The 27,743-nt window shown below is 43.7% G+C and overlaps 1 protein-coding gene across 1 annotated transcript; it reads left to right on the top strand.

The window, feature by feature from the left end:
- The first annotated feature begins 206 nt into the window (after positions 1-206).
- On the top strand, positions 207-27,435 carry si:dkey-284p5.3 (uncharacterized). Its single transcript, XM_036970857.2, has 4 exons — positions 207-689; positions 20,280-20,546; positions 26,651-26,687; positions 26,788-27,435. The coding sequence occupies exons 1-4, from the start codon at positions 596-598 to the stop codon at positions 26,792-26,794; spliced, it is 405 nt and encodes a 134-aa protein (XP_036826752.1). The 5' UTR covers positions 207-595; the 3' UTR covers positions 26,795-27,435.
- The last annotated feature ends 308 nt before the right edge of the window (positions 27,436-27,743 follow it).

Raw genomic sequence — 27,743 nt, 5'->3', positions numbered from 1 at the left:
ACATGACCCCCATTATCTCCAAAAACACAATACAATAGAGGCAGGATACTTGTCCACATTATTAAGCATGTATTTAACTTAGCAAAAATTACATGAACACATTTTCGACCAAATGTGCAATTACTGCTTTTTTGCTTGGTAGGGCAGGATGGCTTTCCAGCTATAGTGACGTGACCAATTATTAGAGTGCAATGCTCACGCACGCTAGACAACGTTCCTTCTCTGATCGCATGCACTGAATAATGTAGGTGTCTGTTCTCTGCTGGGTACTGAAACACACCGCAAGCAGACTGTAGCCCAGTATCGACACTATGCAGGCATCACACTGGTGGTAACCTGCTGCTGCCACAACAAGCCGTTGCCCGGTGTATTTAAAACGAGGCATGCGCAAATATGCAATTGTGGAGACCAGTGAAATTACTATATAGCACGGTTCCCCAGCTGGCGTCCCGCTGCTGACTCTAGTTGATGATCCCTGCTGTATAGCCTTCAGTCCTGCTGATTTGAATAGTATCAAGCCCGCGATCAGAGCAACAGACGGCTCTTTGGGGATCTCATTTTCATCCACTTCAGTCCTCTATGTGAGACAAGCAGGATGGGCTGTTCCACGAGTACCCAGACAACAGCGCAGGACACCACCAGACAGCCCAGCTCTAAACCAGAGGAAAGCAATGGAACCAGCACTACAGGTAAGTTCAAATACTAGAATGTCATTATATTATTGATACAACATCCTTGTATTGTTGACACATTATTTTGATGACATAAAAATGTGTCACACAATTTTGTCGCAATTTTTGTTGTTATTTTATACAGTGCCTCCTTGACTTGTTCCACATTTTGTTGTGTTACATTCTGAATTTAAAACGGATTCAATTGAGATGTTGTGTCACTGGCCTACACACAATATCCAATAATGTCAAAGTGGCATTATGTTTTTAGAGTTTCAACCCCTTTGTTATGGCAAGCCTAAATAAGATCTGGAGTAAACACTTGCTTCACATAATACAAGTCACATAATACGTTGTATGGACTCACTCTGAGTGCAGTAGTAGTGTTTAGTATGATTTTATGAAAACTACCTAATGTCTGTACCCAACACATAAATGATCTGTAAGGTCCCTCAGTCGAGCAGTGATTAAAAAATACCTGTTAAATAAACAGACATTGAATATCCCTTTCAGCATGATGAAGTTATTCATTACACTTTGGATGGTGTATCAATACACCCAGTCACTACAAAGATACAGGCGTCCTTCCTAACTCAGTTGCTGGAGAGGAAGGAAACTGCTCTGGGATTTTACAATGGGGCCAATGGTGACTTTAAAACAGTTACAGAGTTTAACGGCTGTGACAGGAGAAAACTGAGGATCAAATCAAATTGTATTGTTCACATACACATGGTTAGCAGATGTTAATGCGAGTGTAGCGAAATGCTTGTGCTTCTAGTTCCGAAAGTGCAGCGATAATTAACAAGTAATCTAACAATTCCACAACAACTACCTAATACATACACATCTAAGTAAAGGAATGGAATAAGAATACATATAAATATATGGATGAGCAAATACAAAGCAGGGTGTGCAAGATGCAATAGATGGTATAAAATACAGTTCATACATATGAGATGAGTAATGCAAGATACAGTTGAAGTTGGAAGTTTCTATACACTTAGGTTGGAGTCATTAAAACTATTTTTTTAACCACTCCACAAATTTCTTGTTCACAAACTATAGTTTTGGTAAGTTGGTTAGGACATCTACTTTGTGCATGACACAAGTCATTTTTTTCAACAATTGTTTAAAGACAGATTATTTCACTTATAATTTACTATATCACAATTCCAGTGGGTCAGAAGTTTACATACACTAAGTTGACTATGCATTTAAACAGCTTGGAAAATTCCAGAAAATAATGTAATTGCTTTAGAAGCTTCTGATAGGCTAATTGACATAATTTGAGTCAATTGGAGGTGTACCTGTGGATGTATTTCAAGGCCTACCTTCAAACTCAGTGCCTATCGCTTGCCATCATGGGAAAATCGAAAGAAATCAGCCAAGACCTCAGAAAAAAATTGTAGACCTCCACAAGTCTGGTTTATCCTTGGAAGCAATTTCCAAACGCCTGAAGATACCACGGTCATCTGTACAAACAATAGTACGCAAGTATAAACACCATGGGACCACGCAGCCATCATACCGCTCAGGAAAGAGACGTGTTCTGTCTCCTAGAGATGAACGTACTTTGGTGCGAAAGGTGCAAATCAATCCCAGAACAACAGCAAAGGACCTTGTGAAGATGCTAGAGGAAGCAGGTACAAAAGTATCTATAGCCACAGTAAAACAAGTCCTATATCGACATAATCTGATAAGCCGCTCAGCAAGGAAGAAGCCACTGCTCCAAAACCACCATAAAAAAGCCAGACTGTGGTTTGCAACTGCACATGGGGATAGAGATTGTACTTTTGGAGAAATGTCCTCTGGTCTGATGAAACAGTAATAGAACTGTTTGGCCATAATGACCATCATTATGTGTGGGGAAAAAGGGGGAGGCTTGCAAGCCGAAGAACACCATCCCAACCGTAAAGCGCGGGGTGGCAGCATCATGTTGTGGGGTGCTTTGCTGCAGGAGGGACTGGGCACTTCACAAAATAGATGGCTTCACGAGGAAGGAAAATTAGGTGGCTATATTGAAGCAACATCTCAAGACATCAGAAGTTAAAGCTTAGTCGCAAATGGGTCTTCCGAATGGACAATGACCCCAAGCATACTTCCAAAGTTGTGGCAAATGGCTTAAGGACAACAAAGTCAAGTTATTGGAGTGGCCATCACAAAGCCCTGACCTCAATCCTATAGACAATATGTGGGCAGAACTGAAAAAGCGTGTGCGGGCAAGGAGGCCTACAAACCTGACTCAGTTACACCAGCTCTGTCAGGAGGAATGGGCCAAAATTCACCCAACTTATTGTGGGAAGCTTGTGAAAGGCTATCCGAAACGTTTGACCCATGTTAAACAATTTAAAGGCAATGCTAACAAATACAATCAATTAGTATGTAAACTTATGACCCACTGGGAATGTGATGAAAGAAATCAAATCTGAAATGAATCATTCTCGCTACTATTATTCTGACATTTCACATTCTTACAATAAAGTGGCGATCCTAACTGACCTAAGCCAAGGAATATTTACTAGGATTAAATGTCAGGATTTGTGAAAAACAGTTTAAATGTACTTGGCTAAGGTGTATGTAAACTTCCGACTTCAACTGTATGTAAACATTATTAAAGTGGCATTGTTTAAAGTGACTAGTGATCCATTTATTAAAATGGCCAATGATTTCAAGTCTGTATGTAGACAGCAGCGTTTCTGTGTTAGTGACGACTATTTAACTGTTTGATGGCCTTCAGATAGAAGCTGTTATTCAGTCTCGCTGTCCCAGCTTTGATGCACCTGTATTGACCTCGCCTTCTAGATGATAGCAGGGATGAACAGGCAGTGGCTCGGGTGGTTGTTGTTCTTGATGATCTTTTTGGCCTTCCTGTGACATCGGGTGCTGTAAATGTTCTAGAGGACAAGTACTGTGCCCCCGGTGTTGTGTTGTGCAGACCGCACCACCCTCTGGAGAGCCCTGCGGTTGTGGGCGGTGCAGTTGCCATACCAGGCAATGATACAGCCCGACAGGATGCTCTCAATTGTGCATCTGTAAAAGTTCGTGAGCGTTTTAGATGACAAGACACATTTCTTCAGCCTCCTGAGGTTGAAGAGGCGCTGTTGTGCCTTCTTCTCCACTCTGTCTGCGTGGGTGGACCCTTTCAGTTTGTCCGTGATGTGTACGCCGAGGAACTTAAAACTTTCCACCTTCTCCACTGCTGTCCCGTCGATATGGATGGGGGGGGTGCTCCCTCTGCTGTTTCCTGAAGTTCACGATAATCTCCTTTCTTTTGTTGACGTTGAGTGGGGAGGTTGTTTTGCTGACACAACACTCCGAGTGCCCTCGCCTCCTCCTCCTCTTGACGTTGTTGGTAATCAAGCCCACTTGTGGGGCCCCAGTGTTGAGGATCATCGAAGTGGAGATGTTGTTTCCTACCTTCACCACCTGGGGGTGGCCCGTCAGGAAGTCCAGGACCCAATTGCACAGGGCAGGGTTGAGACCCAGGGCCTCTAGCTTAATGATGAGCTTGTGTGAGTGTACTATGGTGTTGAAGGCTGAGCTGTAGTCAAAGAACAGCATTCTTACATAGGTATTCCTCTTGTCCAGATGGGATAGGGCAGTGTGATTGCGATTTATCGTCTGTGGACCTATTGAGGCGGTATTGAAATTGAAGTGGGTCTAGGGTGACAGGTAAGGGGGAGGTGATATGATCCTTGACTAGTCTCTCAAAGCACTTCATGATGACAGAAGTGAGTGCTACTAGTCAATTAGCTCAGTTACCTTTGCCTTCTTAGGTACAGGAACAATGGTGGCCATCTTGAAGCATGTGGGGACAGCAGACTGGGATAGGGAGAGATTGAATATGTCCATAAACAGACCAGCCAGCTGGTTTGCTCAGGCTCTGAAGACGCGGCTTGGGATGCCGTCTGGACCGGCAGCCTTGCGAGGGTTAACATGTTTAAATGTCTTACTGACGTGGCCACGAAGAAGGAGAGCTCACAGTTCTTGGAAGTGGGCCACGTCAGTGGCACTGTATTATCCTCAAAGTGGGCAAAGAAGGTGTTCAGTTTGTCTGGAAGCAGGACGTCGGTGTCCGTGACGTGGCTGGTTTTCTTTTTGTTGTCCGTGATTGTCTATAGACCCTTTCACATATGTCTCGTGTCTGTGCCTTTGAATTGCGACTCCACTTTGTCTCTATACTGACATTTCACTTGTTTGATTGCCTTGCCGAGGGAATAACTACACTGTTTGTATTCAGCCATAATCCCAGTCACCTTTCCATGGTTAAATGCAGTGGTTCGCACTTTCAGTTTTGCCCTGAATGCCGCCATCTATTCACGGTTTCTGGTTAGGGTAGGTTTTAATAGTCACAGTGGATACAACATCTCCTATACACTTCCTTATAAATTCACTCCTCGAGTCAGCGTATAGGTCGATGTTGTTCTCTGAGGCTGTCCGGAACATTTTCCAGTCCGTGTGATCAAAACAATCTTGAAGCGTGGCTTTCGATTGGTCAGACCAGCATTGAATAGTCCTTTACCATGGAAGTGATTGCACCACTCTACAAGGCAGCAATTGTGAGTGTACCCATGAGTTTACCAATTGCATGAGTTAGAGGTTCCAAGCCCATTCTATTAATTGTTTTCTACAACGCCTTGCTTGTTTCAACAAGGAGCAACAAAGTTGAATCACTTTGTTGAGTCCATGTTATCGCAGAAACAGACTCAACCATACGAATGACCGCCCGTCCCATCTTCAGTCAGCTGTTCGTTCCCAAAATAGTTATGATGGTTATTTTATTTCCATGTACTTCTCAACACTGGTACATCCTGTTTGATTTTCTGCCTATAGGAAGGGAGGAGCAAAATGGAGTCGTGGTCAGATTTGCCAATAGGACGGCGGGGGAGGGCCTTGTATGCATCGTGTAAGTTAGAGTAGCAGTGATCCTAATTCAATTGATTGGACATGATATGGAAGGGCGTTGGTCAGGGAGATGACCAAGAATGCGATGGTCACTCTGACAGAGCTCCAGAGTTCCTCTGTGCAGATGGGAGAACCGTCCAAAAGGACAACCATCTCTGCAGCTCCACCAATCAGGCTTTTATGGTAGAGTGGCCAGACGTAAGCCACTCCTCAGTAAAATGCACGACAGCCCGAAGTGAGTTTGCCAAAAGGCACCTAAAGACTCTCAGACCATGAAAAACAAGATTATCACTGTTATCATTTCTCTGAATATCTATGATAGTAAATAGCTATTCTATTAATAAGATGTGTAATAGGATTTTCCAGGTGAAAAAAAATGAAAGCATTTGCAAATATCTGTTTTTATTACAATTTGTAACAGAGAGATTCTACATAGAAGCAGAGAAATGTCTAGCTGTCCTCTTGGAGACATGCCCTTAATATCCTAATCAGACAGCACCAAGTGTTCCGTAAACACCAGTCTGAGAATCTTGCAGGATGTCTAAACCAAAAGGCAGTGACTTTGTCAGCTGCTACAGAATCACACAGTGTTCAACATAATGTCATCAATACAATACAACAGTGAATAATCAGCATGTCCTCAGTCCTTGTACCTCCAGTCTGGTGTCAATCACTATCAACAGATATGAGAACAATCCATAACATTCAAATCAAATGTATTTATATAGCCCTTCTTACATCAGCTGATATATCAAAGTGCTGTACAGAAACCCAGCCTAAAACCCCAAACAGCAAGCAATGTAGGTGTAGAAGCACGGTGGCTAGGAAAAACTCCCTAGAAAGGCCAAAACCTAGGATAAAACCTAGAGAGGGACCAGCCAGTCCTCTTCTGGCTGCCGGGTGGAGATTATAACAGAACATGGCCAAGATGTTCAAATGTTCATAAATGACCAGCATGGTCAAATAACAGTAATCACAGTGAACAGGTCAGGGTTCCATAGCCGCAGGCAGAACAGTTTAAACTGGAGCTGCAGCACGGCCAGGTGGACTGGGGACAGCAAGGAGTCATCATGTCAGGTAGTCCTGAGGCGTGGTCCTAGGGCGCAGGTCCTCCGAGAGAAAGAATGAAAGAGAGAAAGAGAGAATTAGAGAGAGCATACTTAAATTCACACAGGACACCGGATAAGACAGGAGAAATACTCCAGATATAACAGACTCACCCTAGCCCCCCGAGACACAAACTACTGCAGCATAAATACTGGAGGCTGAGACAGGAGAAATACTCCAGATATAACAGACTGACCCTAGCCCCCCGAGACACAAACTACTGCAGCATAAATACTGGAGGCTGAGACAGGAGAAATACTCCAGATATAACAGACTGACCCTAGCCCCCCGACACAAACTACTGCAGCATAAATACTGGAGGCTGAGACAGGAGAAATACTCCAGATATAACAGACTGACCCTAGCCCCCCGACACAAACTACTGCAGCATAAATACTGGAGGCTGAGACAGGAGAAATACTCCAGATATAACAGACTGACCCTAGCCCCCCGACACAAACTACTGCAGCTACTGCAACTATAAATCTAGTGACCATCAACCCCAGAACATGTATTACAGACACTCCAAATAAGCTAAACATTGTGTTGCTTATAAACGTAATGTTCCCACTGCTGTAAGTGATCCATATCCACTGTTTGGCATTCATAGAAATGTTCTAATCTCTTTCTCTGGGTCAGATGAACATGTGGCACATTTCCTTAGTTTTGCATATGGCTCCTTTAACCTAACTCCTCTCAGGCAGAACAAGGACATTGTCAACTTGCACAAACTACAGAGTGAAAGAATAGTTGTGCTTTGGTTTTTGAGGTGCCACACAGAGAACACCTTGGGCTTGTTTCTGCTTTTATGCCAATGGAACTGTTTTGGTCCCACACCCTCCTGAATGGTTATTTTGTCTCCGTACATGGCATCGCTCTGAGTAAATGTCATCCCACTCAAACTGGCCTTTCTCTTCCCCACCATCTGCATTTTTTTGATCTAAGGTTTGAGTATTGATTTCAAACCGAATCAAAGTTTATTTGTCACGTGCACCGAATACAACAGGTGTAGACCTTACAGTGAAATGCTTCCTTACAGGCTCTAACCAACAGGGCAAAAAAGGCATCAGGTGAACAATAGGTAGATAAAGAAATAAAACAACAGTAAAAAGACAGGCTATATACAGTAGAGAGGCTATATACAGTACAGAGGCTATATACAGTAGAGAGGCTATATACAGTAGGGAGGCTATATACAGTAGAGAGGCTATATACAGTAGAGAGGCTATATACAGTAGGGAGGCTATATACAGTAGGGAGGCTATATACAGTAGGGAGGCTATATACAGTAGAAAGGCTATATACAGTAGGGAGGCTATATACAGTAGAGAGGCTATATACAGTAGAGAGGCTATATACAGTACAGAGGCTATATACAGTAGAGAGGCTATATACAGTAGGGAGGCTATATACAGTAGGGAGGCTATATACAGTAGGGAGGCTATATACAGTAGGGAGGCTATATACAGTAGAGGCTATATACAGTAGAGGCTATATACAGTAGAGAGGCTATATACAGTAGAGAGGCTATATACAGTAGGGAGGCTATATACAGTAGGGAGGCTATATACAGTAGAAAGGCTATATACAGTAGGGAGGCTATATACAGTAGAGGCTATATACAGTAGAAAGGCTATATACAGTAGAGAGGCTATATACAGTAGAGGCTATATACAGTAGAGAGGTTATATACAGTAGAGAGGCTATATACAGTAGGGAGGCTATATACAGTAGAAAGGCTATATACAGTAGGGAGGCTATATACAGTAGGGAGGCTATATACAGTAGAGGCTATATACAGTAGAGAGGCTATATACAGTAGAGAGGCTATATACAGTAGAGAGGCTATATACAGTAGAGAGGCTACATACAGTAGAGAGGCTATATACAGTAGAGAGGCTATATACAGTAGAGAGGCTACATACAGACACTGGTTAGTCAGGTTGATTGACGTAGTATGTACATGTAGATATGGTTAAGGTGACTATGCATATATGATGAACAGAGAGTAGCAGTAGTGTAAAAGAGGGGGTTGGTTTCTGAGGGATGTTAGTGTGAAGTTGTGCATTCAATGCAAATGTTTGTTCATGAATGCAAATGGTTTGTAAAAGTTGTGTAGGTCTAGTATAAATGTAGATACTCCTGCAAGTAGAAGAATGTATTCTCAGCAAAAAAAGAAACGTCCCTTTTTCAGAACCCTGTCTTTCAAAGATAATTCATAAAAATCCAAATAACTTCACAGATCTTCATTGTAAAGGGTTTAAACACTGTTTCCCATGCTTGTTCAATGAACCATAAACAATTAATGAACATGCACCTGTGGAACGGTCGTTAAGACACTAACAGCTTACAGACGGTAGGCAATTAAGGTCACAGTTATGAAAACTTAGGACACTAAAGAGGCTTTTCTACTGACTCTGAAAAACACAAAAATAAAGATGCCCTGCTCATCTGCGTGAACGTGCCTTAGGCATGCTGCACGGAGGCATGAGGACTGCAGATGTGGCCAGGGCAATAAATTGCAATGTCCGTACTGTGAGACTCATAAAACAGCGCTACAGGGAGACAGGACGGACAGCTGATCGTCCTCGCAGTGGCAGACCACGTGTAACACCTGCACAGGATCGGTACATCCGAACACCACACCTGCGGGACAGGTATAGAATGGCAACAACAACTGCCCGAGTTACACCAGGAACGCACAATCCCTCCATCAGTGCTCAGACTGTCCGTAATAGGCTGAGAGAGGCTGGACTGAGGGCTTGTAGGCCTGTTGTAGGCAGGTCCTCGCAAGACACCAGACAGGAACATTAGTGTTCTACCATGGCCAGCGAAGAGCCCGGATCGCAATCCCATTGAGCACGTCTGGGACCTGTTGGATCGGAGGGTGAGGGCTAGGGCCATTCCCCCCCAGAAATGTCTGGGAACTTGCAGGTGCCTTGGTGGAAGAGTGGGGTAACATCTCACAGCAAGAACTGGCAAATCTGGTGCAGTCTATGAGGAGGAGATGCACTGCAGTACTTAATGCAGCTGGTGGCCACACCAGATACCGACTGTTACTTTTGATTTTGACCCCCCCTTTGTTCAGGGACACATTATTCCATTTCTGTTAGTCACATGTCTGTGGAACTTGTTCAGTGTATGTCTCCGTTGTTGAATCTTGTTATGTTCATACAAATATTTACACATGTTAAGTTTGCTGAAAATAAACGCAGTTGACAGTGAGGATGTTTCTTTTTCTTTTTTTTCTCTTAGTTTAGATACTCCTGCTAGTAGATTCATGTAGATACTCCTGCTAGTAGATTCATGTAGATACTCCTGCTAGTAGATTCATGTAGACCTCCACAAGTCTGGTTCATCCTTGGAAGCAATTTCCAAACGACTGCTATGCCCGGTCTCATATCCCTTAGTCTTGGCCTCCAGGCTTCACATCCCTGTACACACATTCCTGTTCTAGGAACCATGGGCTGTGGTGGGTGAGGAAGTTAATCTGTGTTAGCGTGAGGTCTGTGTTTCATATGATCATTAACTGGGTATTTTTCGCTTTTCTTCCTGTGGTTAAAATGGTGTGTTAGACCAACTTGATTTAGACAGTGCTTGATTTAGACAGTGCTGATACTGCAGTTTGGATAATGCCCAACATACACATGCATGCCTCATCTTTCTCAGGGACATGTGAGACACAAACAACAACACAGTTACACATGGGTTAAACTAACGAATAGTCAATTACATGGGATAAAAAAAACATAGTCAATTACACAATAGAAAAATCTATATAGGGTGTGTGCAAATGTAGTAAGATTAGGGAGGTAAGGCAATAAATAGGCCGTGGAGGCAAAGTAATTACAATTTAGGATTAACACTGGAGTGATAGATGTGCAAGTAGAAATACTGGTGTGCAAATGAGCAAAAAAAATACAAAATAACCATATGGGGATGAGGTAGTTGGGTTGGCTATTTACAGATTGGCTGTGTACAGGTCCAGTGATCGGTAAGCTGCTCTGACAGCTGATGCTTATAGTTAGTGAGGGAGATATAAGTCTCCAGTTTCAGTGATTTTTGCATTTCGTTCCAGTCATTGGCAGCAGAGAACTGGAAGGAAAGGTGGCCAAATAGGTGTTGGCTTTGGGGATGACCAGTGAAATATACCTGATGGAGCGTGTGCTACGGGTGGGTGTTGGTATGGTGACCTGAGATAAAGCGAGGCTTCACCTAGCGAAGACTTATAGATGACCTGGAGCCAGTGGGTTTGGCGATGAATATGTAGCGAGCGCCAGCCAACGAGAGCATACAGGTCGCAGTGTTGGGTAGTATATGGGGATTTGGTGACAAAACGGATGGCGCTGTGATAGACTACATCCAGTTTGCTGAGTAGAGTGTTGTAGGCTATTTTGTAAATGGCATCGGCAAAGTCAAGGATCGGTAGGATAGTCAGTTTTACGAGGGTATGTTTGGCAGCATGAGTGAAGGATGCTTTGTTGTGAAATAGGAAGCCAATTCTAGATTTAATTTTGGATTGGAGATGCTTAATGTGAATCTGGAAGGAGAGTTTACAGTCTAACCAAACACCTAGGTATTTGTAGTTGTCCACATATTCTAAGTCAGAACCGCCCAGAGTAGTGATGGGTGGGCGGGTGCAGGCAGCAAACGGTTGAAAAGCATGTATTTGGTTTTACTAGCATTTAAAAGCAGTTGGAGGCCACAGAAGGAGTGTTGTATGGCGTTGATGCTCGTTTGGAGGTTAGTTAACACAGTGTCCAAAGAAGGGCCAGATGTATACAGAACGGTGTCATCTGCGTAGAGCTGGATCAGAGAATCACCAGCAGCAAGAGCGACATCATTGATATACAGATAAAATAGTCTGCCCGAGAATTTAACCCTGTGGCACACACATAGAGACTGCCAGAGGCCTGGACAACAGGCCACCAGATTTGACACACTGAACTCTATCTGAGAAGTAGTTGGTGAACCAGGCAAGGCAGTCATTTGAGAAACCATGGCTATTGAGTCTGCCGATAAGAATGTGGTGATTGACAGAGTCGAATGCCTTGGCCCGGTCAATGAATACGGCTGCACAGTACTGTCTTTAATCGATGGCGGTTTTGATATTGTTTAGGACCTTGCGCGTGGTTGAGGTGCACCCATGACCAGCTCTGAAACCAGATTGCATAGTGGAGAAGGTACGGTGGGATTCAAAATGGTCGGTGATCTGTTTAACTTGGCTTTTGAAGATTTTAGAAAGGCAGGGCAGGATGGATAGACAGTTGAAGTCGAAAGTTTACATACACCTAGGCCAAATACATTTAAACTCAGTTCTTCACAATTCCTGACATTTAATCCTAGTAAAAATTCCCTGTTTTAGGCCAGTTAGGATCACCACTTTATTTTAAGAATGTGAAATGTCAGAATAATAGTAGAGAGAATGATTTATTTCAGCTTTTATTTCTTTCATCACATTCCCAGTGGGTCATAAGTTTACATACACTCAATTAATATTTGTTAGCATTGCCTTTAAATTGTTTAACTTGGGTCAAACGTTTCAGGTAGCCTTCCACAAGCTTCCCACAATAAGTTAGGTGAATTTTGACCCATTCCTCCTGACAGAGCTGGTGTAACTGAGTCAGGTTTGTAGGCCTCCTTGCTCACACACACTTTTTCAGTTTTGCCCACAATTTGTCTATGAGATTGAGGTCAGGGCTTTGTGATGACCACTCCAATACCTTGACTTTGTTGTCCTTAAGCCATTTTGCCACAACTTTGGAAGTATGCTTGGGGTCATTGTCCATTTGGAAGACCCATTTGCGACCAAGCTTTAACTTCCTGACTGATGTCTTGAGATCACCTAATTTTCCTTCATCATGACGCCATCTATTTTGTGAAGTGCACCAGTCCCTCCTGCAGAAAAGCACCCCACAGCATGATGCTGCCACCCCCATACTTCACGGTTAGGATGGGGTTCTTCAGCTTGCAAGCATCCCCCTTTTCCTCCAAACATAACGATGGTCATTATGGCCAAACAGTCATATTTTTGTTTCATCAGACCAGAGGACATTTCTCCAGAAAGTACGATCTTTGTCCCCATGTGCAGTTGCAAACCATAGTCTGGCTTTTTTATGTCGGTTTTGAGGCAGTGGCTTCTTCCTTGCTGGGCGGCAGGTTATGACGATATAGGACTAGTTTTACTGTGAATATAGATACTTTGTACCTGTTTCCTCCAGCATCTTCACAGGGTCCTTTGCTGTTGTTCTGGGATTTTTTATTTAACCGTTATTTAACCAGGCTCATTGAGATTAAAATCTCTTTTTCAAGAGCGCCCTGGCAAAGATAGGCAGCACTAAGTCATTACAAAAAAATTACAGACAGACAACATGAAAAACTAAAAGTAATATAGTAAAAACCATTGAATTCACAAGAGTATAAAACAAATTAAAAACATTGACAGGTCAGGGAATCAGCCTCAAAATCCTTCATCGGTGATTTAAAAACACCAATCGGGACAAATTCTTCCAGTTTAAAAGTATTTTGTAAGGTGTTCCAAGACGATGGCACAGAGGACATAAAAGCCCTTTTACCAAATTCAGTTGGGACATTTGAAACAGTTAGCAGGATAAAGTCCAGCGAATGAAGAGAGTACCCAACACATTTCTGAACAATAAAAATGCTCAAATAAAAAGTTAGTAAACCCAAAATGGCTTTATTGATAAAAGTATAGCAGTGCCTGAGCCTACGAGTGAGAAGGCCAGACAACCCTGGTATATAAAGTGCAGTGGTGAGTAAGGGTTTTGCAGTTTAAAATACATCTCAATGCTCCATGGTAAAGGGTGTCAATTGATCTCAAACACTGAGCGGAAGCATTCATACAGTATATAAAATATCCCCATAGTCTAGTAAAGGCATAAATGTAGCTGGTACTAGCCTCCTTCTGGCTTCAAAAGAAAAACAGGCCTTATTCCTAAAATAAAATCCCAATTTCAGCTCCAATTTTTTTTTTTGTAAATTGTTGAATATGCAATTTAAAAGAGAGACCGTCATCAATTAAAATTCCAAGTTATTTATATGAGGTTACAGTCTCAATCTCAATGCCCTGACAGGTAGTAACAGGTGAAAGGTTCAGAGGTCTATTTCTTGCATTAGAAAACACCATTAGTTTAGTTTTGTCAGCATTGAGGATAAGCTTCAATTGACACAAGGCATGTTGAACAGTATAAAAAGCAGTTTGCAAGTTCTGGAAAGCTTTTGTAAGAGACGAGGCACAACAGTAAATAACAGTATCAGCATAAAAATGAATTGTGATACAGTGAATTATAAGTTAAATAATCTGTCTGTAAACAATTATTGTAAAAATTACGTGTGTCATGCACAAAGTAGATGTCCTAACCGGCCAAAAATATGGTTGAAAAACCCGTTTTAATGACTCCAACCTGAGTGTATGTAAATGTACGACTTCAGCTGTAGGTCTATAATAGTTTGGGTCTAGATTGTCTCGCCATTTGAAGAGGGGGATGACCACGGCAGCTTTCCAATCTTTGGAGATCTCAGACGATACGAAGAGAGGTTGAACTGGCTAGTAATAGGGGTTGCAACAATTTCGGGTAGCCAGGTGGAAAGCATGGGCAGCCGTAGAAAAATGCTTATTGAAATTATCTATTATCGTAGATTTATCGGTGGTGATTGTTTCCTAGCCTCAGTGCAGTGGGCAGCTGGGAGGAGGTGCTCTTATTCTGGGACTTTAGTGTCCTAAAACCTTTTGGAACTAGTGCTACAGGATGCACATTTCTGTTTGAAAAAGCTGTCCTTAGCTTTCCTAACTGACTGTGTATTGGTTCCTGACTTCCCTGCAAAGTTGCATATCGCCGGGGCTATTCGATTCTAATGCAGTATGCCACAGGATGTTTTTGTGCTGGTCAAGGGCAGTCAAGTCTGGAGTTAACCCAGGGCTATATCTGTTCTTAGTTCTACATTTTTTGAATGGGGCATGCTTATTTAGGATGGTGAGGAAAGCACTTTTAAAGAGCTACCAGGCGTCCTCTACTGACGGGATGAGGTCTATATCCTTCCAGGATACCTGGGCCAGGTCAATTAGAAAGACCTGCTCGCAGAAGTGTCGGGAGTGTTTGACAGTGATGAGGGGTGGTCGTTTGACCGCGGACCCATTACGGACGTAGGCAATGAAACAGTGATCGCTGAGATCCTGGTTGAAGACAGCAGAGGTGTATTTAGAGGGCAAGTTGGTCAGGATGATATCTATGAGGGTGCCCATGGTTTTAGGGTTGTACCTGGTAGGTTCCTTGATAATTTGTGTGAGATTGAGGGCATCTAGCTTAGATTGTAGGATGGCCGGGGTGTTAAGCATATCCCAGTTTAGGTCACCTAACAGTACGAACTCTGAGGATAGATGGGGGGCAATCAGTTCACATTTGGTGTCCAGGGCACAGCTGGGGGCTGAGGGGGGTCTATAACAAGCGGCAACAGTGAGAATTATTTCTGGAAAGGTGGATATTTAAAAGTAGAAGCACAAATTGTTTGTGCACAGACTTGGAATGTATGACAGAACTCTGCAGGCTATCTCTGCAGTTCTATCTTGTCGGTTTTGGTGGCCTTCCTAAGGCTCGGCTAGGACATCAGAGTTGGCCGAGTGTGCTAAAGCAATGAATAAAACAAACTTAGGGAGGAGGCTTCTGATGTTAACATGCTTGAAACCAAGGCTTATACGGTTACGGAAGTCAACAAATGAGAGCGCCTGGGTAATAGGTGTAGTACTGGGGGCTACAGGGCCTGGGTTAACCTCTACATCACCAGAGGAACAGAGGAGGAGTAGAATACGGGTACGGCTAAAGGATATAAGAACTGGTTGTCTAGTGCGTTGGGGACAGAGAATAAAAGGAGCAGATTTCTGGGCGTGGTAGAATAGATTCAAGGCATAATGTACAGACAAGGGTATGGTAGGATGTGAGTACAGTGGAGGTAAACCTAGGCATTGAATGACGATGAGAGAGGTTGCGTCTCTGGAGGCACCAGATATGCCAGGTGAGGGCCGGGGCCAGCAGATGGGTCTTTTGTGATGTCGCAACGGGAAAAAGCCTGTTGAAACCACCTCGGACGATTACGTCGGCAGACCAGTCGTGATGGATCGGTGGGGCTCCGTGTCGGCAATAAAGGGTCCAGGCCAATTGGCAAAAGAGGTATTGTAGCCCAAGAATTAGCGAGCTGCGATGATCCGGTATAATGATCCAGAGCTTGCGGTAGGAATCCAGAGATGTGGTAGAGAAAAAGCTGTCCGATATGCTCCAGGTTGATATCGCGCTGTGCAGACTGGCAGGTATTAACCGAGCTGAGGCTGGTTGGTGTCCGAGTTAACGGTGAAGACCGCTAGCGGTGGCTAACTGACTACTAGCTAGTAGCTAGTTAGCTGGCTAGCTTCTGATGGGGGTTCCGGATCTAGTATAAAAAATATCAGATCCATACCACATTGGGTGAGGCGAGTTGCAGGAGAGTATATTCAGTCCGTAGATGGAAAGTGAGATTAAAATATATACGGAAAAAAACTAGGAAAACGATTATTTTCACGGGACAAGACAAAACACACGTCCGACTGCTACGCCATCTTGGATAATAGGATACGAGTTAGGGTTAGACTTTGATATCATTACAGTCCAAGGGAACAAAGGCATTGTAATATCATAATGATACATTATGATAACATTGTAATAGCATTGTAATAACATTGTAATAGCAGAATTGTAATCATATTGTGATAACATTGTAATAACATAGTAACTATGCTAACATTGATAACCTAATAATAACATTGTGATATTATAATAGCATTTAATAACCTCATAGTAACATTGTGATAACATTAAAATAACATTGTGATACCCTTATAATAATATTGTAATAATATGATAACGTTGTGATTACCTTATAATAACATTGCAATAACATAATAACATTGAATATAACCTTATAATAACCTTGTCATAACCTTAGCTGTCTTGTCAAGGAGTAGGGTAAAGTTGCCCCTAGATGCTGATCTTGAGTCAGTTTAGCATTTTCTCAACTAATGGTTAAAGGTGCAATATACAAGATTTTTGCATTGTAATTTCAGAAAAAGTCTAAGACACTGCATCTCAGTGCTAGAGGCGTCACTACAGACCCTGGTTCAGCGGTCTAAGGCACTGCATCTCAGTGCTAGAGGCGTCACTACAGACCCTGGTTCAGCGGTCTAAGGTACTGCATCTCAGTGCTAGAGGCGTCACTACAGACCCTGGTTCAGCGGTCTAAGACACTGCATCTCAGTGTTAGAGGCGTCTCTACAGACCCTGGTTCAGAGGTCTAAGACATCTCAGTGCTAGAGGCGTCGCTACAGACCCTGGTTCAGAGGTCTAAGACACTGCATCTCAGTGTTAGAGGCGTCTCAACAGACCCTGGTTCAGAGGTCTAAGACATCTCAGTGCTAGAGGCGTCACTACAGACCCTGGTTCAGAGGTCTAAGACACTGCACCTCAGTGTTAGAGGGGTCACTACAGACCCTGGTTCAGAGGTCTAAGACATCTCAGTGCTAGAGGCGTCTCTACAGACCCTGGTTCAGAGGTCTAAGACATCTCAGTGCTAGAGGCGTCACTACTGACCCTGGTTCAGAGGTCTAAGACACTGCATCTCAGTGCTAGAGGCGTCACTACAGACCCTGGTTCAGCGGTCTAAGGCACTGCATCTCAGTGCTAGAGGTGTCACTACAGACCCTGGTTCAGCGGTCTAAGGCACAGCATCTCGTGCTAGAGGCGTCACTACAGACCCTGGTTCAGAGGTCTAAGACACTGCATCTCAGTGCTAGAGGCGTCACTACAGACCCTGGTTCAGCGGTCTAAGGCACTGCATCTCAGTGCTAGAGGCGTCACTACAGACCCTGGTTCAGAGGTCTAAGACACTGCATCTCAGTGCTAGAGGCGTCGCTACAGACCCTGGTTCAGAGGTCTAAGACACTGCATCTCAGTGCTAGAGGCGTCACTACAGACCCTGGTTCAGAGGTCTAAGACACTGCATCTCAGTGCTAGAGGCGTCACTACAGACCCTGGTTCAGCGGTCTAAGGCACTGCATCTCAGTGCTAGAGGCGTCACTACAGACCCTGGTTCAGAGGTCTTAGACACTGCATCTCAGTGCTAGAGGCGTCACTACAGACCCTGGTTCAGAGGTCTAAGACACTGCATCTCAGTGCTAGAGGCGTCACTACTGACCCTGGTTCAGAGGTCTAAGACACTGCATCTCAGTGCTAGAGGCGTCACTACAGACCCTGGTTCAGAGGTCTAAGACACTGCATCTCAGTGCTAGAGGCGTCACTACAGACCCTGGTTCAGCGGTCTAAGGCACTGCATCTCAGTGCTAGAGGTGTCACTACAGACCCTGGTTCAGCGGTCTAAGGCACAGCATCTCGTGCTAGAGGCGTCACTACAGACCCTGGTTCAGAGGTCTAAGACACTGCATCTCAGTGCTAGAGGCGTCACTACAGACCCTGGTTCAGCGGTCTAAGGCACTGCATCTCAGTGCTAGAGGCGTCACTACAGACCCTGGTTCAGAGGTCTAAGACACTGCATCTCAGTGCTAGAGGCGTCGCTACAGACCCTGGTTCAGAGGTCTAAGACACTGCATCTCAGTGCTAGAGGCGTCACTACAGACCCTGGTTCAGAGGTCTAAGACACTGCATCTCAGTGCTAGAGGCGTCACTACAGACCCTGGTTCAGCGGTCTAAGGCACTGCATCTCAGTGCTAGAGGCGTCACTACAGACCCTGGTTCAGAGGTCTAAGACACTGCATCTCAGTGCTAGAGGCGTCACTACAGACCCTGGTTCAGCGGTCTAAGGCACTGCATCTCGGTGCTTGAGGCATCACTACAGACCCTGGTTCAGCGGTCTAAGGCACTGCATCTCGGTGCTAGAGGCGTCACTACTAGACCCCTGGTTCAGCGGTGTAAGACACTGCATCTCAGTGCTAGAGGCGTCACTACAGACCCTGGTTCAGCGGTCTAAGGCACTGTATCTCAGTGCTAGAAGCATCACTACAGACACCCTGGTTCAAATCCAGGCTGTGTCACAACCGGCCGTGACCAGGAGTCCCAGAGCACAATTAGCCCAGTGTCGTCCGGTGTAGGCCGTCATTGTAAATATAAATGTTTCTTAACCGACTTGCCTAATTTTTTATTTATCTGTTATCTGAGAACACGTTCTCATTTACAGCAACAACCTGGGGAATAGTTACAGGGATGAATGAGCCAATTGTAAACTGGGGATTAATAGGTGACCTTGATGGTTTGAGGGCTGGATTGGGAATTTAGCCAGGACACCAGGGTTAACACCCCTACTCTTACAATAAGTGCCATGGGATCTTTAATGACCTCAGAGAGTCAGGACACCCGTTTAACGTCCCATCCGAAAGATGGCACCCTACACAGGGCAGTGTCCCTAATCTCTGCCCTGGGGCATTGGGATATTTTTTTAGACCAGAGGAAAGAGTGCCTACTACTGGCCCTCCAACACCACTTCCTGCAGCATCTGGTCTCCCTTCCAGGGACTGACCAGGACCAACCCTGCTTAGCTTCAGAAGCAAGCCAGCAGTGGTATGCAGGGTGGTATGCAGGGTGGTATGCTGGGTGGTATGCTGGGTGGTATGCTGGGTGGTATGCTGGGTGGTATGCAGGGTGGTATGCTGGGTGGTATGCTGGGTGGTATGCAGGGTGGTATGCAGGGTGGTATGCAGGGTGGTATGCAGGGTGGTATGCAGGGTGGTATGCTGCTGGCCTAATTAAATAAAGGTTAAATAGAAAAAATTGCATGTCAATATCAGACAAGGTAGAATTTAAGTTTGAGGTCTCCCGCTATCTGCATAATATCTCATTGATATGTTAATTCAACCAACCAATAGGAATACATGAACATGAAATACATATTTTTACAGTGTCAAGTGGAAACATAACCAACCGTGTTACACTAGCTGGGCTGTTGACTGAGAAAGAGCTGTGATTGTTTGGTGTTGCTATGAGGTGAAGCATTGTTTGCCAGTTTCACGGCTACTTAATCATGACCTGAAGCCATGTCCTAGTCATCACGTTATAGACACCATTCAGACCCTATGACACTGTTCTAACACTGCTGGTTGCTATATAATTATATAATTGCCTACTTCTCACAGTAAGGTAGAGGGGAGTGACCGTTATTGTCTATTGTTGTAACCGTTGAGCTTGTCTATCAAACATTGAATATTTCAATTGATGTAGATTACTGTAAAGTACTTTGTGGTGGCAGGGTAGCCTAGGGGTTAAGGCGTTGGACTAGGAACCGTAGCTAGGAATCCCCCAGCTGACAAAGTACAAATCTGTCTTTCTGCCCCTGAACAAAGCAGTTAACATGCTGTTCCTAGGCCGTCATTGAAATTAAGAATTTGTCCTGAATTGACATGCCTAGTTAAATAAAGGTAAAATGTAAAAACTTTGTGTTCTTGTTGAGGGCTACATAAATCACATTTTATTGATAAAAGTATTGCTTGATTGACCAATCCTTGAGCTCCCAGCATGTGGCTGATGTTCTGTGTTCCACTGCCAGGGGCGGCTAATGAGAACGGTAAGGTTGCGGAGGACAGTGAGACCATCCCAGATCACACAGTGACCGTAGCAGCCACAGGAGGGGAGGCCCAGTCTGCTCCGGCTGCAGCCCAAGCCGAGGCTCCTGCAGACACCACAGACCCAGCCCCTGCAGCGGAGACCCCGGCCCAGAGTGAGACCCAGCCTGCAGCCGATGCTCCTGCAGCAGCCACTTCCCCCGAGCAGCCAGCCAGCTCTCCAGAGCCTCCCCCTGCAGCCCAGGACCCAGGTGCGTACTGTAGGCACAGACAGACAGTCAGAGGCTGTGTTTACACAGGCAGCCCAATTGTCATATTTTTCCACTAATTGGTATTTTGATCAACCTGATCAGCTCTTTTGCCAATAATTGGGCAAAATATCAGAATTGGACTGCTTCTGTAAACGCAGCCAAAGTGGCCTGTTCAAAACCAACATGATCATGTTCCTCTATCTCCAATGCAAATCACACCTTTCTGCTGGCCTCATATCTGCTCACGGCACACAGGAGGCCTGTTTCAGGATGGACATGGATCAGTTGTGAATGCGTGACAGTTTTGATAAGGATGTAATACCTGTTTGTTCAAGCAGCTGTAAAAACACATTAGGATAGTTTCACCAGACACAGATAAAGCCTAGTCCTTTACAACAAAAAAACACATGATCTCAGTTGAAATAGCTTTTTAGTCAGAGACTTTAGGCTTTAACCTGTCTGACTGGAAATACGTCCCTTACAGTATTAATCCAACAACAAGGTGTAATGACCCTCTCTATTGTCCCATTGACAAGACCAAGTACACAATGTTAATGTACTGCCAATGATCAACAGTAACCTGATAAGTGTTCCACTTAGCCTACTGTAATCCTCAGTGACCCCCTGAACACAGCTAGCTAGGAGCCCAGGTGAATATTCATCTATGTAGACTTTCCCCTGTTCGGCTGTCTCATTACCCTGACTGTTACCAGGGTTATGGATAGGTCTGTTACCAGGGTTATGGATAGGTCTGTTACCAGGGGTATGGATAGGTCTGTTACCAGGGTTATGGATAGATCTGTTACCAGGGTTAGGGATAGGTCTGTTACCAGGGTTAGGGATAGGTCTGTTACCAGGGTTATGGATAGGTCTGTTACCAGGGTTAAGGAATAGGTCTTTAGGGACGGCAGGGTAGCCTAGTGGTTAGAGCGTTGGACTAGTAACCAGAAGGTTGCAACCCCGAGCTGACAAATCTGTCGTTCTGCCCCCTGAACAAGGCAGTTAACCCACTGTTCCTAGGCCGTCATTGAAAATAAGAATTTGTTCTTAACTGACTTGCCTAGTTAAATAAAGGTAAAAAATAAAATAAAATATGTCTGTCACCTGGATGTTCCATGGTGATGGAAGTCATTACTAACATGATCCCTCACTGACCCTGGATGTTCCATGGTGATGGAAGTCATTACTAACATGATCCCTCACTGACCCTAGAGGTTCCATGGTGATGGAAGTCATTACTAACATGATCCCTCACTGACCCTGGATGGTGATGGAAGTCATTACTAATCTTGTCAATTTACTTAGTGAGTCCCAATGCAAATGACTGACAAGTCACATGTACTGCGCATTTCGATAGTGTATTTGTCTAATGCAAAGTACCAATAATATGACCGATAAAGGAAAAGTTGGATAGAACCAGTGGGTCTGTATATAGTTGAATAGAACCAGTGGGCCAGTATATAGTTGAATAGAACCAGTGGGTCTGTATATAGTTGAATAGAACCAGTGGGCCAGTATATAGTTGAATAGAACCAGTGGGCCTGTATATAGTTGAATAGAACCAGTGGGCCAGTATATAGTTGAATAGAACCAGTGGGCCAGTATATAGTTGAATAGAACCAGTGGGCCAGTATATAGTTGAATAGAACCAGTGGGCCAGTATATAGTTGAATAGAACCAGTGGGTCTGTATATAGTTGAATAGAACCAGTGGGCCAGTATATAGTTGAATAGAACCAGTGGGTCTGTATATAGTTGAATAGAACCAGTGGGCCAGTATATAGTTGAATAGAACCAGTGGGCCAGTATATAGTTGAATAGAACCAGTGGGCCTGTATATAGTTGAATAGAACCAGTGGGCCAGTATATAGTTGAATAGAACCAGTGGGCCAGTATATAGTTGAATAGAACCAGTGGGCCAGTATATAGTTGAATAGAACCAGTGGGCCAGTATGTAGTTGAATATAACCAGTGGGCCAGCAGACCTTATATAGTTGAATAGAACTCGTGGTTTTTCTTTATTTTGACTATTTTCTACATTGTAGAATAATAGTGAAGACATCAAAACTATTAACCTTTCTGATCTCCCCATCCCGGATCCGGGTTCCTGAATACAGACTCAAGCTCATTACCATAACGCAACGTTAACTATTCATGAAAATCGCAAATGAAATGAAATAAATATGCTAGCTCTCAAGCTTAGCCTTTTGTTAACAACACTGTCATCTCAGATTTTCAAAATATGCTTCTCAACCATTGCAAAACAAGCATTTGTGTAACAGTATTGATGGCTAACGTAGCATTTAGCATTAGCATTCAGCTGGCAACATTTACACAAAAAAACAGAAAAGCATTCAAAAAAATAATTTACCTTTGAAGAACTTCAGATGTTTTCAATGAGGAGACTCTCAGATAGCAAATGTTCAGTTTTTCCTGAAAGATTATTTGTTTAGGACAAATCGCTCCGTTTTCTGCGTCACGTTTAGCTATGAAAAAAACCCTGTATCCAGGATTGTGTAAATCTATCAGCAAGCTCATTAGCATAACACAACGTTAACTATTTATGAAAATCGCAAATGAAATGAAATAAATATGCCATCTCTCAAGCTTAGCCTTTTGTAAACAACACTGTCATCTCAGATTTTCAAAATATGCTTCTCAACCATAGGAAAACAATAATTTGTGTAAAAGTAGCTAGCTAGAGTTAGCATTTCGCGTTAGCATTTAGCGTTAGCATTAGCGTTAGCATCCAGCACGCAACATTAACAAAAACATAAAAGCCTTCAAATAAAATAATTTACCTTTGAAGAACTTCTGATGTTTTCAATGAGGATACTCTCAGTTAGATAGCAGATGCTCAGTTTTTCCAAAAAGATTCCTTGTGTATTAGAAATAGCTCCGTTTTATACATCACATTTGGCTACCAAAAAAAATCCATAAATTCAGTCCTCAAAACGCAAACTTTTTTCCAAATTAACTCCATAATATCGGCTGAAAACATGGCAAACGTTGTTTAGAATCAATCATCAAGGTGTTTTTCACATATCTCTTCATTGATACATCGTTCTTGGACACATGCTTTCTCCCCTGAATCAAATGGTAAAGTAGAAGCAGCTGGCAATTGCGCACCGAATTCGACGCAGGACACCAGGCGGACACTTGGAAAATGTAGTCTCTTATGGTCAATCTTCCAATGATATGCCTACAAATACGTCACAATGCTGCTAAGACCTTGGGCGAACGACAGAATATGCATAGTCGAGCATCTTTTCGTGACAAAATATCGCGCTTAAAACGGGAACGTTTTTTATCCAAAAATGAAATAGCGCCCCTAGAGCTCTAACTGGTTTTAAATAACACATATGGAATCATGTAGTAACCAAAAAGGTGTTAAACAAATCAAAATATATTTTAAATTTGAGATTCTTCAAAGTAGCCACCCTATGCCTTGATGACAGCATTTCACACTCTTGGCATTCTCTCAACCAGCTTCACCTGGAATGTTTTTCCAACAGTCTTGAAAGTGTTCCCACATATGCTGAGCACTTGTTGGCTGCTTTCTTTCACTCTGCAGTCCAACCCATCCCAAACCATCTCAATTGGAAATAAAATCCACAAATTAACTTTTATCAAAGCACACCCGTTAATTGAAATGCATTCCAGGTGACTACCTCGTGAAGTTTGTTTATCCCATGTGTAACTCTTTATCCCATGTGTTGTTTTTGTCGCACTGCTTTGCTTTATCTTGGCCAGGTCGCAGTTGTAAATGAGAACTTGTTCTCAACTGGCCTACCTGGTTAAATAAGGTGAAATTTAAAAAAAAAGCTGGTTGAGAAAATGCCAAGAGTGTGCAAAGCTGTCATCAAGGCAAAGGGTGGCTACTTTGAAGAATCTCAAATATAAAATATGTTTTGATTTGTTTAACACCTTTTTGGTTGCTACATGTTTCCATATGTGTTATTTCATAGTTTTGATGTCTTCACTGTTATTCTACAATGTAGAAAATAGTACAAATAAAGAAAAACCCTTGAATCAGTAGGTCAATCAATCAATCAATCAAATTTATTTTATATAGCCCTGATATATAGCTGATATCTCAAAGTGCTGTACAGAAACCCAGCCTAAAACCCCAAACAGCAAGCAATGCAGGTGAAGAAGCACGGTGGCTAGGAAAAACTCCCTAGAAAGGCCAAAACCTAGGAAGAAACCTAGAGAGGAACCAGGCTATGTGGGGTGGCCAGTCCTCTTCTGGCTGTGCCGGGTGGAGATTATAACAAAACATGGTCAAGATGTTCAAATGTTCATAAATGACCAGCATGGTCGAATAATAATAAGGCAGAATAGTTGAAACTGGAGCAGCAACCTAGGTGTGTCCAAATTATGTATATAGTTCAATTGAACCAGTGGTTCAGTATAGAATCACAGAAAGACACAGAGAGGGACACACAGAGAGGGACACACAGAGACACACAGGGACACAGAGAGACACACAGGGACACACAGGGACACAGAGAGAGAGACACAGAGAGGGACACACAGAGACACACAGGGACACAAGAGAGAGACACAGAGAGGGACACACAGACACACAGGGACACAGAGAGACGCACAGGGACACACACAGACACACAGAGAGACACAGAGAGACACACAGAGACACAGAGAGAGAGACACAGAGAGGGACACAGAGAGACACACAGGGACACAGAGAGAGACACAGAGAGAGAGAGAGACACAGAGAGAGACACAGAGAGGGATACACAGATATACACAGAGAGCGACACACAGAGAAACAGAGACACAGAAAGCAGGGCAGCCTCTCTGAGGTGCAGAATGATTCACGGCCTGCCAAACCAAACCTAGGGAGCCCTGGTCAGAAGTAGTGCCATACCAAACCTAGGGAGCCCTGGTCAGAAGTAGTGCCATACCAAACCTAGGAAGCCCTGGTCAGAAGTAGTGCCAAACCAAACCTAGGAAGCCCTGGTCAGAAGTAGTGCCAAACCAAACCTAGGGAGCCCTGGTCAGAAGTAGTGCCAAACCAAACCTAGGAAGCCCTGGTCAGAAGTAGTGCCATACCAAACCTAGGGAGCCCTGGTCAGAAGTAGTGCCAAACCAAACCTAGGAAGCCCTGGTCAGAAGTAGTGCCATACCAAACCTAGGAAGCCCTGGTCAGAAGTAGTGCCATACCAAACCTAGGGGGCCCTGGTCAGAAGTAGTGCCAAACTAAACCTAGGGAGCCCTGGTCAGAAGTAGTGCCATACCAAACCTAGGAAGCCCTGGTCAGAAGTAGTGCCAAACCAAACCTAGGAAGCCCTGGTCAGAAGTAGTGCCAAACCAAACCTAGGAAGCCCTGGTCAGAAGTAGTGCCATACCAAACCTAGGAAGCCCTGGTCAGAAGTAGTGCCAAACCAAACCTAGGAAGCCCTGGTCAGAAGTAGTGCCATACCAAACCTAGGGAGCCCTGGTCAGAAGTAGTGCCAAACCAAACCTAGGAAGCCCTGGTCAGAAGTAGTGCCAAACCAAACCTAGGAAGCCCTGGTCAGAAGTAGTGCCAAACCAAACCTAGGGAGCCCTGGTCAGAAGTAGTGCCAAACCAAACCTAGGAAGCCCTGGTCAGAAGTAGTGCCAAACCAAACCTAGGAAGCCCTGGTCAGAAGTAGTGCCAAACCAAACCTAGGGAGCCCTGGTCAGAAGTAGTGCCAAACTAAACCTAGGGAGCCCTGGTCAGAAGTAGTGCCATACCAAACCTAGGGAGCCCTGGTCAGAAGTAGTGCCATACCAAACCTAGGAAGCCCTGGTCAGAAGTAGTGCCAAACTAAACCTAGGGAGCCCTGGTCAGAAGTAGTGCCATACCAAACCTAGGGAGCCCTGGTCAGAAGTAGTGCCATACCAAACCTAGGAAGCCCTGGTCAGAAGTAGTGCACTACAAATAAGGTGCCCTACACTGACTTCAAACAGCAGAAAAGGGACATTGCAGCTTTTGTAGTTCAGGATGTATTTCAGGATTACCCTTCCAGGTCTCTTAACACTTTTTTCACAATACATAACGATTAGTGAATGTAGGTTGATGACTGTTTTGTGTTTGTTCTTGCTCCTGAAAAGCAGCTGAGGTCACAGCAGAGGCCGATACAACTGCAACGAGGTGAGAAGGGTTATTTACATGAAATGCAAAGTGAACTTGTTGCTTCATATTTCTTGAATGTCCACCCATTCTAATATGATTTCCCTCGCTTGCATTTTAGCCCCTAGTCAGGGAAAAGAAGCCGGTCTTCCCATTGTTGTGGATGGAGAATCTGCATGAATGTCCTAATTTGAAAGCGAGAGAGGATGACAATATATACACACCACTTGCCTGTTGCCAAGCTGCAGACCAGCTGATCTCTGTGACCAGGATCAATCGGTCATCACTGTGCCTTTTTCCTCTGTAAATACTCTACTTCCTGTGTATTTAGTTGTATTATTAGCATTGTTTATAAAACATTCATTAGATAATTGCTTCAAAGTAACTTATAAATGCTTATTAATATTTGCTTGAATCTAAAATCTACATTTCTGGTGACTAGAGTTCGTATTACAGCCTTGTAACGATGTGGGATCAAGTATGAGGGAAATCAAGTATGTGGGATCAAGTATGTCGGATTAAGCGACCAACACTAATTTGTCAGAATTATTCATTCAGGAACAACTTGAATCCATTTACTCACACATATTTGAGAAATGAAGCCAACAACTATTAGACATTTACATGATGTTTTTACAGCTGGCTTGGATTGTACAACCCATATTATGACCATGTTACGACCATGTTATAAGGGTATATAATATGACCATGTTATTAAGCTCTATGGCCATGTTAATTACGGTTTGAATAAAACAGTTACTGAACTCAAGACATTTACTGACGTTTTTTTAAATGACAAGTTGCTTGTTTCAGCAGCATCCTTTGCATGAGGAAAAGGACTTCTGTCAGACAGTATCTCATTCACACTGTTAGATTACATCATAGAGACGATGGAGCAGAGCCCATGAAGAGAAAAAGGTAGCAGAAAAGGTAGCAGAAAAAGGTACAGTAAATCTCTGTATTTTCTTGTAGTTGCAAGTCACATTTTGGTGCGTTTGACAGTTGACAAAAATAGAGAAATAAACCGACTAAAAACCAAGATCGGTAAGGCCTGTGTATGGCTTTGGGTAAGGCCTG

The sequence above is a fragment of the Oncorhynchus mykiss genome, chromosome 30 (assembly GCF_057628025.1).
Source record: "Oncorhynchus mykiss isolate SJ-2025 chromosome 30, ASM5762802v1, whole genome shotgun sequence".
NCBI lineage: Eukaryota > Metazoa > Chordata > Actinopteri > Salmoniformes > Salmonidae > Oncorhynchus > Oncorhynchus mykiss.
This window is presented reverse-complemented; position numbering and strand designations above follow the sequence as displayed.